Consider the following 15,657-nt stretch of genomic DNA (forward strand, 5'->3'; position numbering starts at 1 on the left):
AGGGAAAGGATCCTCCAGAGGGTATTATTCTAGAGGGGGGGTTATCCCCAGAGAGGTAGAGGTGAAAGAACATGAGCCTCCAGAGGAAGAGGACGACACTCCTCTCCATTACAAGGTGAGTATGAGCAATTGTACTGGGTTTACCCATGGAAAGGTAAGAGGCAGATTAAGACACCTTGCAAAAGAATTTTGTTAGTAACTCAGGATCTATGGGTTATCGCAGCAGTCAAAGGACATGTAACAGAATTTGAAGATGGACCATATCAGAGAAGAGAACCATGAGAATTGGTTTTCAATGAAGATCAGTAAAAAGTAGTGGCAGAAGAGAGCCAAATGATGTTAGAAAAAGAAGCCATTATAAAGATAGATGAGGGGGAGAAAAGGCTATAAGTATGGTATTTCTAGTAAAGAAAAAAGACAATACATCTGAGGTCTTTAAATAATTTTGATACTTATCAATATTTCAAAATGAGGGTGTACATGTGCTGACAGACATTCTACAGGAGTTGGATTTGATGGTAAAGTTTGATCTGAAGGATTCCTATTTTGCTGTACCCATAGACTAGACAGAGAGAGTCAGAGATATCTTCAGTTCAGGTGGCAGGGACAGTATTATCAGTGCCAGTGTTTTCCTTTTGGACTTTCTTCAGCACCATGGTCTTTCACAAAAGTCTTAAAACTGGTTGTAGGTTTCTTAATGGATTAATGTGTAAGAATGATAGTATATTTGGATGACATTCTTCTCATGAGTCAGGAAGAGGGGGGGGGGGTTGAAGAATCATCTGTTTATGGTAGAGAAGCTTTTGGAGGAATTAAGTTTCATTGTCAATGAAGAGAAGTCGATATTTCAGCCTTTTCAGTCAGTGGAGTATTTGGGTTTAGAAAAGACACAGAGAAGGTCGAGCTTCAGTTACCAGACAGGAAAATAAAAACAATAAAGAAAGAAGTATGTCATTTGAAGGGAAGGAAGGAAGGGACTTTGAGAGAGCTTACATGTGATATTAGTCTCCCTTTGTCATCAATTCAGGCTGTCTTTCCAGGGATTTTACATTACAGGGCTTTGTAAGATATCTGGTTTCTCGAAGAGTTTTTGGTATGGAGACAAGGAGGAGATGAAGGAGGAACCTGGTGGGGGGAATATCTTGGTACATGGAAGAGTCGAGCAGTTTTTGGTACAGTGCCAAATTTTGTTGTAGAGTAAGATACCAGCAACTACAGATGGGGAGCGATGTGTTTAGGTCAAGAAACTGGAGGAAGATGGAATTGGGAGGAAAGGGGGCAGCACCTAAATTCACTGGAGATGAATGCAGGTCTGTTTGCTCTTCGCAGTTTCAAGAGTAAGTTGAAAGAGGGTTCAGTGTTAGTAAGGATGGACAATATAACAGCGTTATTTATATAAACAGGTTAGGGGAGAGCAGGACGAAGAAACTGTCAGAGATTGCGAAAGAGTTAAGGGAGTTTTGTCAGGAGCACAAGATGCATGGAACAGCGCAATATTTCCCGGGGCAGGAAAATCTAGTAGCGTATTGGAAATCTCACAATTTGAGAGACTTCATAGAGTGGAAGTAAAGAGAAGATGTTTTATTGAAAGCTAGAGTCATGTCTGGGTCCAATAGAATGGATTACTTTGTTTCCTATCTAACTTGTCAGAAGGAAAAAATATTTTAGATCCAGGAGTTGTGTAATTGGATGCTTTCACTCAAAGTTGTCTGGGTCTGACAGATTATGCATTCCCTCCTTTTGTGAAGATTGAGAGGTTGACGGTCCAGGTGAGGAGGTAGAGATGTCAATTAGTATTGGTGGCGCTTAATTTGGTGATGCAGATTTGGTATCCGTCAGTGATGGAGTTGGCTGTGGAAATTCCTTTTTTGATGTAGTCTTGCAAAGCGATGTTGGTAGGAATAGAAGGACAGAAGCATCCTTTGGTGAAATTGGGTATGCTTAACCTTCTAGTTTGATAGATATCAGGAATTCCAGAAGATTTGTTGGTCATTCAGGGGTAGCTTTAGAGTGTCTCAATGAATCATGGGTACTGGGATATAGGATAAGATACAAAGGGGCACATAATGTTTGGGTTTGTTGGTGCTTGGAAAGGGAATTGGATCCCTTGGAGGTGATGAAGTAGAGGGTGCAAATTTCTTAGTTGGCTTGTCGTCGAAGGGTTTTTCTTATAGGACGATTAATTTTCTATTGATCAATGATTACAGCAGGTCAATTATTTGTTGAATGAGTTTGTCTATTGAGAAATGTCCTTTGATTTGTAGAGTTGTGAAAGGAATTTGTTTGAGGAGGCCTCCAAAGTCACGTGATGACAATGTTTGAGATGTCAGTATGGTTTTAAATTTGTTTGAAACTTGGCCCAAAAAAAGCATTTACCTTTAAGATGATATGGAAGTAAGCAACTTTGCTCTGTTTAATTACTTTTAGGAGGGTGACTGATGTTCACCCTTTTAATCATTACCAGAAGGGTTTATCAACCGGTTTGGAGTGTTTTTTGAGGAATGAAGAAGGACCAAGACTATATTAGAATCCATATTTTATCCAAAATTTGAAAGTTATCCAAGAATTTTTGTGGTTGGTTGCATGAAGGAGTATGAATCAATGGTGCAAGAGTTCAGGATTGAAGGTGTGAGTCAGGTATTAATTTCTTATGTAAACCTGAATAACACGGTTTCAGTAGTTACTATTGCTAGATGGGTGAAGAAAGTTATGAAGGAGTTTGGTGTGACATTGATAGATTTAAATCACATTTGGTGTGAGGAGCAATGGCTTCAAGAATTTTGGCAGCAAGAGCACAGTTGGAGGGGGTAATGAAGGTGGCAGATTAGTGAAATGCAGACGTTTCCAGGAAATTCTGTTTTAAACCTGTGGACCAAGTTTCAGGTTTCACTTTTAGAGGCTTTGAACATGCATAATGCTAGCCTCCTGTCTTGACATAACATGCCAATTCTTATAGCATCAGTGAATGGAGAATCGTGATTTTATTAAAGACAAGGATGCAAGTGTTTCCAGGGGTTTGGGAGGATGCACTGAAGCGAGAAAGGGACGTAACAGAATGAGCTTAATGATGAAAAATATAACGGTTTGTATAGATTGAAAGAACTAGTGTTATTTGTAGAAGATGAAAGATGTTAGTGTTGAAAAGTGTTAGGATTGAACAGTTGTCCTACTAGAAAAGGAGTTTGTTATTATGGATATGATACCTTGTTTTATTTTGCAGAAAATCAATGAGTAGCTGAGGAAGCACCAGAGACAGGAACTGGCTGGATAACTGAGAGTGTGTCTCAACAGAGGGAGAAGATGGAATAATGTGGGGTTTTATGGACTGAATGTTATGGTTCACTTTATGAGTCATACAATGTACTTTTAATGGAACTTGGAAGTGTTTCCTGCTTGGAGCAGTAAATAATAGATGTAATACATAATGTTACCCTCCTTGTCTTTAATTAAATCACAATCCTCCATTTACTAAATCTATTAGAATCTGAGTTTCCTCTGAGAGCTGTTTATCGAGTTTACTAAGGTTAAACCTATTTCCGGAACCAACAGTTATATTGTACCTAGTCTCAATCTTTACACCACTGCCAATGAAATAGGCCTTAACTGATCAGCCAAGGCACCACGAAGAGTCATGGATAATAGGAACGGAAGCACTTGCAATCTAACCTTTAATTTTAGCAGGTAGGCCCTGTGACAGAAGCGATCAAGGAGAAAACCTGACATCCGGCATACCAAATCAGAGGCCACCAATGCTCTGACCTACACATCCTTGTGAGGAGGCAGTTGCCACGCTCCACTAGGGTGGGGATATACCATGGGTGCATCCCAGCTCAACGTAAACTTGTGTTATGCTGGTGGAGCAATCAAACCCAATAGGAAATACCTCATGCGCATTTTAAAAGTTTGTTATCTGTGTAGAAACACAGAGAGTTAGCATTATTTACATAATTACTGATAACTAGGGTGTTTTAAAATTGTATTTTATGAAGCATCATTGCTTTTTGTTTCGGATTTAACTATGCCTGGCTTTTCACAATATACAATTCAAACCAAAAAATATGCGCCAAACAAATTAACTAGCTATGTCCTATGTTCAACCGTAGTAACACCAGACAAAGACGTTATAACTTGTCTGTAGAAGCTGCCATGACAAGAAGGCAAGGGAGACAGACAGAATTACATTTGAAAATATTAAGATGGAAAAGAGTTATACCGTATGTGTTGAAATACTGATTGAAAACAAAGTAAAATAATTAACAGGTGCCACCAGCGCACAAAATAAATATAAAAAACACATGAAACAATTTTGTAAATAAATCTTAAAGCATTGTGACGGGCAAACATTATTCTCATTTTCGGCTTCAGGGCACGCACCTGTGGGTGTGCTATATGAAACGACAGCACTTCCTTCTAGCTCTGCTGGGGGGCAATTATCCTTGAGGAAAACAGACACGTTGACACTTTTAGAAATACCTGGTTCTGAAATAAAGCAGACAAAATATATTGTTAACTCATGCTGACCTAAGAACCAGAACACATTGCAATATGAAAGTGCAAACTTTATTTCCTAGCAAGTATCATGCTTTTGCCCATATGATCATAAAAGGGAAGAATGTGAAAACAGAGAATGCAAAAATATCTCCGTAGAAACATGTTACTTACCTTAGGTAGAGCCTTATCTTGTAGCGACATAGGGCCGGATTCCGATGTCGTTCGGAAGGCCTCCGAATCGGATTTCGCTTTCCCAGATCCGATTTGTAGCCTTTGTTTACGACCAAACCGTACACAGGTCAGAACTGCCAAGTACGATGCGAAGATTGCGTACAAGCTGACCGAATCGTTTCTGGGACTTGAACCTGTCTGCATGACTCGTTCGTAGCTCAATCGTGCCATGCTATGGAGCCAAATTCCGATTGAGCAAGTACGGCTATTGGAAGCTTACTTTGGGGGGCCATAGCAGGCCCCCACTCACCGGGGGCCCTTCTAATCTGTCACGGGGTGTGCCCATGGGTTCCCCCGATCCAGGCATGCACAGTGTGGCCGGAACCATGGTGTGCCCGCCACAGAGTTTACGCTTTTCCCCACCCACCCCTTTTCTGCTATGGAAGCCTGGTACGCATCTGTACACGGGCTCCCATAGAGTTCAATGGGAGCCCGAGTGAACCGAGTCCGTAAGCATAAAGCAGCATCGTACTTGCTCGTTCTGACTCCCGGAGCATGTTTTGCTCAGAAAGCCCTCCTGATCCGAGTCGTACAGATGGCTTTTCTAGCAAGATCGGAATCGGGCCGATATTCTAGCAGCAGATTCCTTACCTTTGAATTCTCCTCAGGCGCCAGACTGGATCCGGAAACTTTTTAAGCAGTATCCCTGTGCATCGGTAGAGGGTGCTGTGCGACTCCATACCGGCGTCGTCCACGTATGAGACATCACCGGAGTCCATATATGCCCCTTCCCAAAACCCTGACGTCAGTTTCTTCTGTGTCTATTTACAGGCCATAACAAGGAGCCATCATAGAAACTGGCTCTGGAAACTGTGTGCTATAAAAGATAAATATCTCTTTGAACTAACAATTACGAAGTTGAAATGCAGGGTATGAGAATACAAAGAAAGGGATCTTTTAGGTAAGATGGAAACAGTTTGCAGAATGGGGAGAACAGGTGGGTCGGTAAGGAATCTGAGGCTAGACTATGTCTTCATTAGATACGTTTTTCCAAAGGTAAGCAACATGTTCATCTGTTAGAGATGACTAGCAGCAGGTTCCTTATCTTTATCTTAGAATAGATACCCAAGAAACAGCATCCTGGAGGGTCTGCAAACTGATCGTACAAAAAGTTTCCCTGATATGAACCAGCGGGTCTTATAAGACAGATGAGATCAGATACTCTTAGGAACTTAGGTAAGCAAGAGCATACACTTCACCATAAGAATTGTGGCAAGAATCACAGACAAGAAAAGTAATAAAGACGGTGAAAAAATGGGAATAGAGCTACCCATGGCAGAGAACAGAAGTGTGTCCATAGACAATATTCAATATAAATACAATACTAAGTCGCTCCTAGGGTGCGATCTGACCCATAGTTGGCTGTGACGTGGGAACCCAAAGGCAACAGCCAATGCCTCTCAGCTATAGAGCCTTGACTTAGAAAGCCATTAAGTCAGTCAAACACAGAAAAAATTAGCCAAGAGCCGAACCCATAGGCAGCTGGGGTACAAGGGCCAGAGGCAATAGCGAATGCATTAGAGGCAAACCTGTCCTGAGAGACACTGAGAAAGGAGCCTTAGAATAGATCTACAGTGGAGGACTATGGATTAATGCAACCACCGAACAAATGGCAAAGAACAAGTATTGACATGAGCAACTCTTGTGTTAAGAAAAAAGTCCCAGAGACAGAATGACACTGATGGGATCATTCAATGCATAGAACCCATAGAGGTGGAAAGAAGAGCTAGTGCATACATAGGCACGAAGTGAAGCTGAGACTGCAAGATAAGAATGATGGGTACATCCAGGTAAGCTATGCGTAGGCCCTTGTTACGAAATGTAGCATGAACACATATATAATGACATACACAATATATATACACTGCTATATACATATATAATAAACTCCATATACAAATATATAAATAATAGAAGAAGCTATAACCTCCCTAAAGCTGAGAAACATAAGTAGTATGGGCTGAGTAATCAACAACATAGTACTAACCATAAAATGTCGAGAGACAGAGAAAAAAACAAGAGCATAATTCAGCCAAGAAGCAGGCCTGGGAGAAAGAGGCTAACTCATGGAGGTCTAGAAAAGGGTATCAAGCCCTATCGCAAACGGTAAGGCATATCCGACAGAGCAGAAGCCGACTGAAGATCAGATGAAAGTAAAACACAGTCTAATAGGGACTAAATACCCACAAGGGAAAGAGTTCAAAATTTGAACCAAGCAGGGAAAGCTAAGCAACAGAAGGGATGCAAGCAAAAGAAGAAGAACAATTGTTGATTAAAGGAAAAAACGTCCCACAGGAAAGGAGGGGCGGTGGGGTGACATTAACATTAATGAAAGTGTAAAGGCAACACTACTACAGTCCTGATTATACCAAGGTACATGGGTGAAGAAATCCCAGAATTAGGTTAAAAAGTGATATACACAATAGAGGGGGATATTCTTTATAAAAACAATACCCCAGCAATAAATGATAATGCATAGGTGTAATGACTAACCCCTGAGGGTAGGATATTAGCCACCGTACAGAACAAAATGAAAAGAGTAGTCCACAGAGAGAATTTCCAGAGGGGACAATAAAGCCAACATGGAAACGAAGTCCAAGAGGATGAAACCCAAATGTCCTAGGAAAAGTTTCAAGTAACAAGGAATCCACCAAAAGGTGGATGAGTCATTATCACACAAAAAGAGACCGCATAGTGACTTTGCAAGAATAAAAATGTAGACTTCTTGATGCCACACATGTGTATGAACTCCAAAAAGGAAGGTGTTCATGGCAATAAGGGCAAAAGACTTCCCCGTAGGCAATAAGTGAGTATGACAGATGTCGTGATAGAAAAAGTCAGAACAAGGTGATGGAGGGTTCTTACGTGTGCCATATGGATAGTGCTTCCTACATAAAGTTTGGGATAGGAGCATTGAAGTATATAAACTACAAATCCACTTCTGCAGTAGTGATATTCGTGAATTTTCCATGGGTTCTTCAGTAAAGGGGATTTGCTCTCTTTCTTATTAAGACCATGTTTACAGGCCTTACATTTCTGGCACTAGATAAAGCCCAGACTATCCCTTAACCACTCCTCCATATCCGTCACCTCTGGACTGCTCACCACCAAATCACGTCTCATGGATTTTGCCCTTCTGAATGTTAAAATATGTCTGTGAGGTATAATACTACCTGGAATAGAATCACTCTTCACTAGGTGCCAATGTCTATTCATGGATTTTCTCACTTTTGCATGATAGACATTGTACCCAGTGATCATACATAGTTCTTCCTTATCCTTTCTTTTTTCAATCCCACCTGTCTTCTTAGATAACAAAGGTGACTCTCTCGTAAAGCTCTCCATCTTATCCTGAGCTTGATTTAGAACTTGCATACTGAATCCACTCTCTGTAAAACTCTCTGTCAGTTGAGTCTGAGCTTTCCTCAAGGAGGCAGGCTCACTGCTCTTTTCATCCTTAGATGTTCTGCATATTGAATACTTTGCTTACGTTTCTGTAGATGAAAACTACAAGAGTGCCAAATCGAGTTCCTTGTTGTGGTTTTGCTTATGTGTTCTTGTATGTACTTTGTTGTCACTGACGAATAACTCAAGATCCAAGAAACAAACTTTGGATTTACTGATTGTACTGGTAAAATGTAGGTTCAATGGATTATCATTTAGTGTCAACACGAACGATCTTGCCGATTACTGAGAAACTTTCCACAGGATAAACAATTCATCTATAAATCTTGTCTAGAATATGACATTCTCTGACCACTCCCTGGCATGTTTGGCTCTGAGCACTTGCTCCTCCCACCAACCCATGTGAAGCTTGGCATAACTCCGGGCGAATCAGATGCCCATAGCCGTGCCCCTCATCTGTCTAAATGTGACTTTGCCAAACATGAACAAATTATTATCCAAGCACCATCTGACCATTTTAATTAGCATCTCTGAATGTTGGTGTAGACCAACTGGTCTTAAAATTAATTAAAGAAAAAAAAATATATATATATATTTATGAATGCGTGGGACTACAGTGAGCCGCCCCCAGCCTGCTCATGGACACTGAAACCGTGGATTTACCAAACAGCCCCCACACCACCGACCCACCAGCATAAACATAATGCATGGTGGGAGTTGAAGTTCGGACATTCAAACGACCTTCAACAGGTGAGCTGATTGCCAGGGGAGTAGCGGAGTGTCGTCACCACTACATAGGTGGAGCATAACATCTTGAATTCCGACTGGGCTATCGTGAGTGAAGGGCGCTGACGAAGGCTAAGACTGCAGAAATGCATTCGCCGCCACTCACTGAATGCATTTTTAAATAAAGGTGTTTTCCTGCTGAACCCCCTCTGGCCTCCACCTTTTCTTTGCTGGGAAGGAGTTACTTGCATATTCTCCGCGCCTTGCCTGAAGCGCGGATGGGATGGCCCCGCTACATCACCACCGACCCACCAGCATAAACATAATGCATGGTGGGAGTTGAAGTTCGGACATTCAAACGGCCTTCAACAGGTGAGCTGATTGCCAGGGGAGGAGCGGAGTGTCGTCACCACTACATAGGTGGAGCATAACATCTTGAATTCCGACTGGGCTATCGTGAGTGAAGGGCACTGACGAAGGCTAAGACTGCAGAAATGCATTCGCCGCCACTCACTGAATGCATTTTTAAATAAAGGTGTCTTCCTGCTGAACCCCCTCTGGCCTACACCTTTTCTTTGCTGGGAAGGAGTTACTTGCATATTCTCCGCGCCTTGCCTGAAGCGCGGATGGGATGGCCCCGCTACATCAAGAGACCCGGATAATTCTGGCATGGCACTGAAGTTCAGTGCTTTCTTTGCTTGAGGGATCGAGAATTCCGGTGTCCACCCTGCGGATCGTGTGATCAGTGCGGCAAGGGGGTACTTACCTCCAGGACGTTGTGTGCATCATGGCTGTCCCTGCACTTACAGTCTAATCGATTTCACATGGTCGTAGCGGCCCGAGGGGACTGGAGGAGACGCTGGTGTTTATGAATGCGTGGGACTACAGTGAGCCGGCCCCAGCCTGCTCATGGACACTGAAACCGTGGATTTACCAAACAGCCCCCACACCACCGACCCACCAGCATAAACATAATGCATGGTGGGAGTTGAAGTTCGGACATTCAAACGGCCTTCAACAGGTGAGCTGATTGCCAGGGGAGGAGCGGAGTGTCGTCACCACTACATAGGTGGAGCATAACATCTTGAATTCCAACTGGGCTATCGTGAGTGAAGGGCGCTGACGAAGGCTAAGACTGCCGAAATGCATTCGCCGCCACTCACTGAATGCATTTTTAAATAAAGGTGTTTTCCTGCTGAACCCCCTCTGGCCTCTACCTTTTCTTTGCTGGGAAGGAGTTACTTGTATGTATGTATATATATATATACATATATATATACACTGAAAAAACCATAGGTTATAGACCATATATAGTTAGGAATTAGCATTTACAAAACCTTGAAAATTCACTGAAAAAACCATAGGGTATAGACCATATATAGTTAGGAATTAGCATTTACAAAACCTTATTTTACTCACACAAAACCATTGAAATTCGCATATATAGTTAGTTGCACTAACTATATATCGCGCACCCGCAATCCACTGCTGATCATGTCACATATTACATCATTCATGACATGGTCAGTGACATTGTAAAAAGTTCAATCGGGTCGGGGACAATCGATATTTGCCCGGCGGTATTGCCTCTGTGACCCTCTAGTTATTAAAAATATGAAGAGGCAGGCGCTGGAGACTGGAAAGCAGGAAACAAGGTTTTTTATTCTCTCCGGAGGAGAACACAACGAAACGGACAGAAGGTATCGTTCTGAGGTGCTCTAACTGTATTCCTGAGGCCTGGCCTCTTATACACACATTTATGACTTTATTGTAGATTACACATACATGTTAAAGCTTTGATGTACGGAAAAGACATTCTCGGAACTCCCCTTTGGGCCCGTTCCCATACACATTTACAGTTGAAGTCCCCACCCTAGTCACAACAGGTGATGAGCATCGCGCAGCTGGATAATCCGCCGATTCACGGAATGTGGGGGGTTTGATCGGGTCTCATGGGGTGGGGGCTTTGATCAACCCGGGGATTCTTTGATGGGGGAAGCTTTCTATTGTACGGGGAGGGGCAAGGATGGTATCGGCAGAGCTGGGTGTCGGCTTGGGAACGGGGAGGACAAAACGGGCACACGGGGAAAAAGGGGGTTTGCATCTAAGGGCCGGAGATCATGAAAGGAAAGCAGGGAGGTGTCGCGCTGGGAACAGGATGAGGGCCTGGGGCAGAGCAGCGCCGAAGAGGGGTTTATGACTCAAGGCAGGTGCAAGCAGGGGGTGGTCAGCGTGCAGGCTTAGCGAAGGCAAAGGGCTATGTCAGGGGCCAGCGGCATGCAAAAGGGTTCGTTCTGATCGGGGCATCTTAAAATGGCGGGCGCGCACGACAAAAGTGTGGCATCAGGGGAAGAGGCAAGATGGCGCAGATAATGTTCACCAAAACGTACTAATTTTCAACAGTCCTCCCTTTAACATATTCAAGACATCTTGCTGGTTCATTTTCTACTCGGGTCTATTGTGGTGGGCATGGAAAGGAAAACGGTAGGAACCCTAGATGAAAAAATTGTAAACAATACATTTTGAGATTTCTAGTTTTTAGGGGGTGGGCCTATTTGATAAACTTTGATAAACTTGTTCAGCAGGAAAGTCATAGGAATGTAATACAAAAAACGGTTCTGTAGCGAGCAGCAAGTACATATCATAACGTGAACTGGCAGGTTATTACATATTTCAGATTCGGATTGGAGCAGGATCAATACAATGGCGGCTGGGAGAGAAATGAGGCATAGCAAAAACGGTGATTGTGGATGTCAAATGTTCGAATTTTTACGAGTTCTCATTGTTCTTTGTGGTCTTTCGTTGGCGCTGTTGAGCACCGGCGGTGGAGCTACGAGTCCAGCTCTGTTCTAAGTTCTGCGTTGCAGGGCACGACCCTTTCCTCGCGTTTCTGGTCGGTAAGGTCCTTTTCGCCCTGTGTCCTTTGAGGTGATTGTCAGAAAGTTCCGATGGAAGAAGAGCGTTCAAAACAGTCCATAGGGTAGGTCAGAGGAAAAAGGGGGATGGAGCAAGGCCAAATTGGGAACAAACTAGGGGAACGAGAGACTTCAAATAGGCGGGCGTGTGACAGAATTCAGAGAGCGGGGACTTGTCGACAGGCACTGGACGTCGAGCAGGGGCATCAGGTCGACCCTTTCTTTTCATGCTGTCGAAAACAGTGCCTCGTCCTGCAGCTCTTTTCTGTCGTGGTCTCGCCTTGGCTAATGTCGCAGGTGTTCCTTAGTCTGCAGTCAGGCCTCGTGCTCCCACATCCGGTCCTTCTCTCCTCCAACAGCAGTACCCTTAAACAAGTTTGAAAAGACAGTCTTTAGAAAATTTGCAGATGGAGATAATCAAAAAGTCTATTTCTCTCCCAGCTCCAGGCAAAGAATGAGAATGCTCGTTCTCACAACTGGCATATGAAATGACCGGTGACGGGCCTGTTGGATTTACTTATGACTTTCCTTCATAATTAGTTCACGACAGTTCATCTGATGGTGACCCACCTTCGTGAGACGAACCTGGCGAAGATATGCTGTTCTCTAGAGTTTTACATTTACAAAGGGTACTGCGAGTCATCAACATGGTACTACACAGGTATTTTGCTGAGAGACGAACATGACTAAAACATCTCCTTTCTATAGATGCATCCTGCTTTTAAACTACTACGGGGTTCATTTCGGTTATTTCTTTACCTTGGGCTAATCTGTTAACCTTGTAAAACATCATTCTGGATCCTACGTAACCTTTTACAGCCCGATTACTTAATCAGGAAGGACAGGGGTTTTATGGGAAACAACCAGGGACATATACAGGGGAGGTAACGGGGGTGATCATTTTTTCGGCTTGGGTATTGCGACAATTCGGGGAGGGGAGGGTCGCGTATTCTGAGGTCCTTGTTTTATACTATAGGAGCCGTTGACATGTAGTTCCCTTATTTCGGGTCAGATTAGGGAACCTCTGTCGTCTTACCTGTCCTTTCCCTTACGGCCCCACCTGGGTTCATTGACTTCTAGCGGAAAAGGAGAGGTAACGACGCGGTCTCAGGGTGATTGTATTAAAGACAAGTTTTTGTGCAAATACTGACGGTATTTGAAGCCAATTAGGTGGGGTGCTAGGGGTGGCAGTCTGCCAATTTCGGGGCTAACCACTCGGAAGAGTGGGAGTGCAGAAATAGAGAGAGAGAGAGAGAGAGAGAGAGAGAGAGAGAGAGAGAGAGAGAGAGAGAGAGAGAGAGAGAGAGAGAGAGAGAGAGAGAGAGAGAGTGAGAGTGCAACGGCAGGCTAAATAGTACACGTGCAACAGAGAGGGTGGCAGTGTATTCAAGAAAGGCTATTTAGTGCATTACACAGTAAAGGGCATTCGCGGGTCTGCGTTAGGATTTTGTAATCATGCAGTTTGAGCATTAGACAGGGTAGAGGGGACGCGCCTTGAGAAGAAGGAAAGAAGAAAGGAGGTACCATTTTGTCGCACTTTCTCGCATTCTCGGTCCTTCGACCAGTTGGGTCGACGCCTCAGTCACACACACACATTCCCTCATAGTTTCGCATCATACGTGACATGGGTTCATTCGTCCGGTCTGGTTTAAGGGTGATCACTTTGTATCAGGGTTGTGCTAATTTTTCGGGTTTGTTCGGTACGTGAGTAGTCTGCAGGCATGCTTAGACGCCACCTTGCGGCGCTAGTCCGTTTCGTGCATTAGACATGGCAAGGTTTCGGATCTTCGCCACACCTCGGCTGTAATCTCTGATGTAACCTGCAGAGGGAGGAAAAAAAGGGGGGGGGGTGGGAGACAGCATTCGCGCACATTCAAATACATGGATTCATAAGTCCTTTACTTACCTTCTTACTCGTCTTTCCTCCTCGGGGCAGGGTCCCTGGGGATATGGTTTCTGGAGTCGAGGGGGGGGTAGTGTGTTCATATAGGTCGTGTGCGGGGAAACGTAAAAAAGGAAACCAGAGGTGCCTAGTGCGAGGTATCTAGTCAAAAGGATGTATCTCACTATCGGGGTCCTTAAACCTCTTTCAACGCTGTGGCGTTCTAAGGTTTTTCGGTTCTTGGGCCCCTGATACTTTGGAACGTGGTACTTTATAATATTTACATTATTTTATTTCTCCCTCCTTTTACATTCCCTCATTTACACCGTTCGTTTTACCCATCCTTGGAAGTCAAGGTCTTCCTCTACGCGAGAGTTCATGGGTCAGTTGCGTACTTTGAAGGCGGAGTGTCGTGTTGTTGATCCGATCCGTCCTCCAGGGCTGGGTAACCATCTTCCTTTAACCTTAAAGAGAGAGCAGAGTAGGGTGCACAGAAAAAAACTTTCCCACCGATCCCACATTTTTTTAAAATAAAGCATGCAATACCCGTCCATAGTTTCAAAGACTTTATTTTGCAAAATCATTTCAGCATATGGATTATGAGGGTGCGGTCGTATTTGGCCGGTCGTGGCAATGGCTAAAGTGCATACAGTGGGGGGTTTCGCTTGCAGCAATAAAAACATCGGAAAGTTTTACTCGTTCATTTGTAAGTAACTAAAACGTCTATTAATTGGTTGGGGGTTCGGGGGCATTTATTTTCCTATATGCATACCGTACGTGAGCGTCGTAAATGAGGTTTACATCAGTTATAAAAATATAATACATTGTACATTTGTAATCAACATTGTAACGGGGATCCTTTCATACTGTTCGTCGTGTGAGTTCTCCTTGTCTTTTCTAGCCAAGTGTACAAAGGATCATATAAAATCTCAGAACATCAAGTTTATATTAGTGCGAAGGAACACCACGAGGTGTTCGTAAGTTCCGATTGATACCAGCGCCATTTTGGGCGGGGCCGGCACAGTCCGGAAGCAGCATCAGGGGGAAATGTTTCCATTACTGGCAGTTTGGACCAGAGTCCTTTTCGGCAGGTCTAGAATTCACGCTAACAGAAGGTGTGGCAATGTCATGTTTGTTTCGTTGGCGATCAAGGCAGCCGTCCCTTACCGGAAACCTGCAAAGGCCGAAGGTTCCGCCGGGGACCTTTGTATGATCTTCAAGGCTGCGGAGATGCTGTCGGAGATGGGGGCTCGTGCTCCATGGGACAAATGTTCGAGTTATATGGCTGGTCAAAGTTACTCTAGCGGCCGGGGCCCGCCTTCCAGCGGATCCAGACGCCATTTTGAGGCCCTACAGGGGCCACTCTCGTCGAGTTTGCAAGAATGGAAGAGATCCTTCGGAGTGAAAGGAAGAGGTCCCTGTTTTGTGTAAGCGGGACGTTCAGCTGGGGTGCAGCTGTGATGCCCCCACCTGGGGGGGGCGAGGGAGACTCGTTCACATCGTCTCCTTCTCCCGGTGCACTCCATGCCGCTCCTTTTCATCGCCCCGCATGAAGGTCTCTCCACATCCGGTGTTCCCCAAGTGCCACCATTGTACGTTCGGTGCTGCGCAAGTACTGGGGTGCCACCATTGTACGTTCGGTGCTGTGGAAGTATTGGCACCATCGCCTGACTGGGGGTGTTCGGCGTCGGGCCGGGGGCTGGGAAACCTCCTATCGGTGGAGGTGGGAGAGGCTCGTCCGCGTCGCCTCTCCCTCCCAGCCCAACTTGGACAAATTGTTGTGGAGGTACGTGCAGGACATCCCGCCGTCCAGGACTGCTGCGGCTGTGACGGAAGAGAAAAGGAAGAGGTGCCTCGTTCTCCTCTGGACATGTGGCGGGACTACCTTAGTCTTTCCAGGCCCGTTGCGGCCGGCCAAGGAGACATGTGGCGGGACTACCTGCAAATGCCCAGGCTGCGGGCTCCTGCCTCTCCTCCGGCTCCCCCATACGTTAAGATTTCCTGACC

The 15,657-nt window shown here is 44.5% G+C and overlaps 1 protein-coding gene across 5 annotated transcripts in view; it reads right to left on the bottom strand.

Annotated features, from left to right (window-relative positions):
• The window catches only part of BBS9 (Bardet-Biedl syndrome 9), a 1,968,820-nt gene that overhangs the window by 1,223,171 nt on the left and 729,992 nt on the right, over nt 1-15,657 (bottom strand). For all 5 annotated transcript variants that reach the window (XM_078688232.1, XM_078688235.1, XM_078688233.1 and 2 more), the window contains one exon: nt 4,375-4,479. In XM_078688232.1, coding sequence (XP_078544358.1) covers nt 4,375-4,479 — 105 coding nt within the window. The remainder of the gene's footprint in view (nt 1-4,374; nt 4,480-15,657) is intronic.

Source organism: Lissotriton helveticus, chromosome 4_1 (genome assembly GCF_964261635.1).
Source record: "Lissotriton helveticus chromosome 4_1, aLisHel1.1, whole genome shotgun sequence".
Classification (NCBI taxonomy): Eukaryota; Metazoa; Chordata; class Amphibia; order Caudata; family Salamandridae; genus Lissotriton; species Lissotriton helveticus.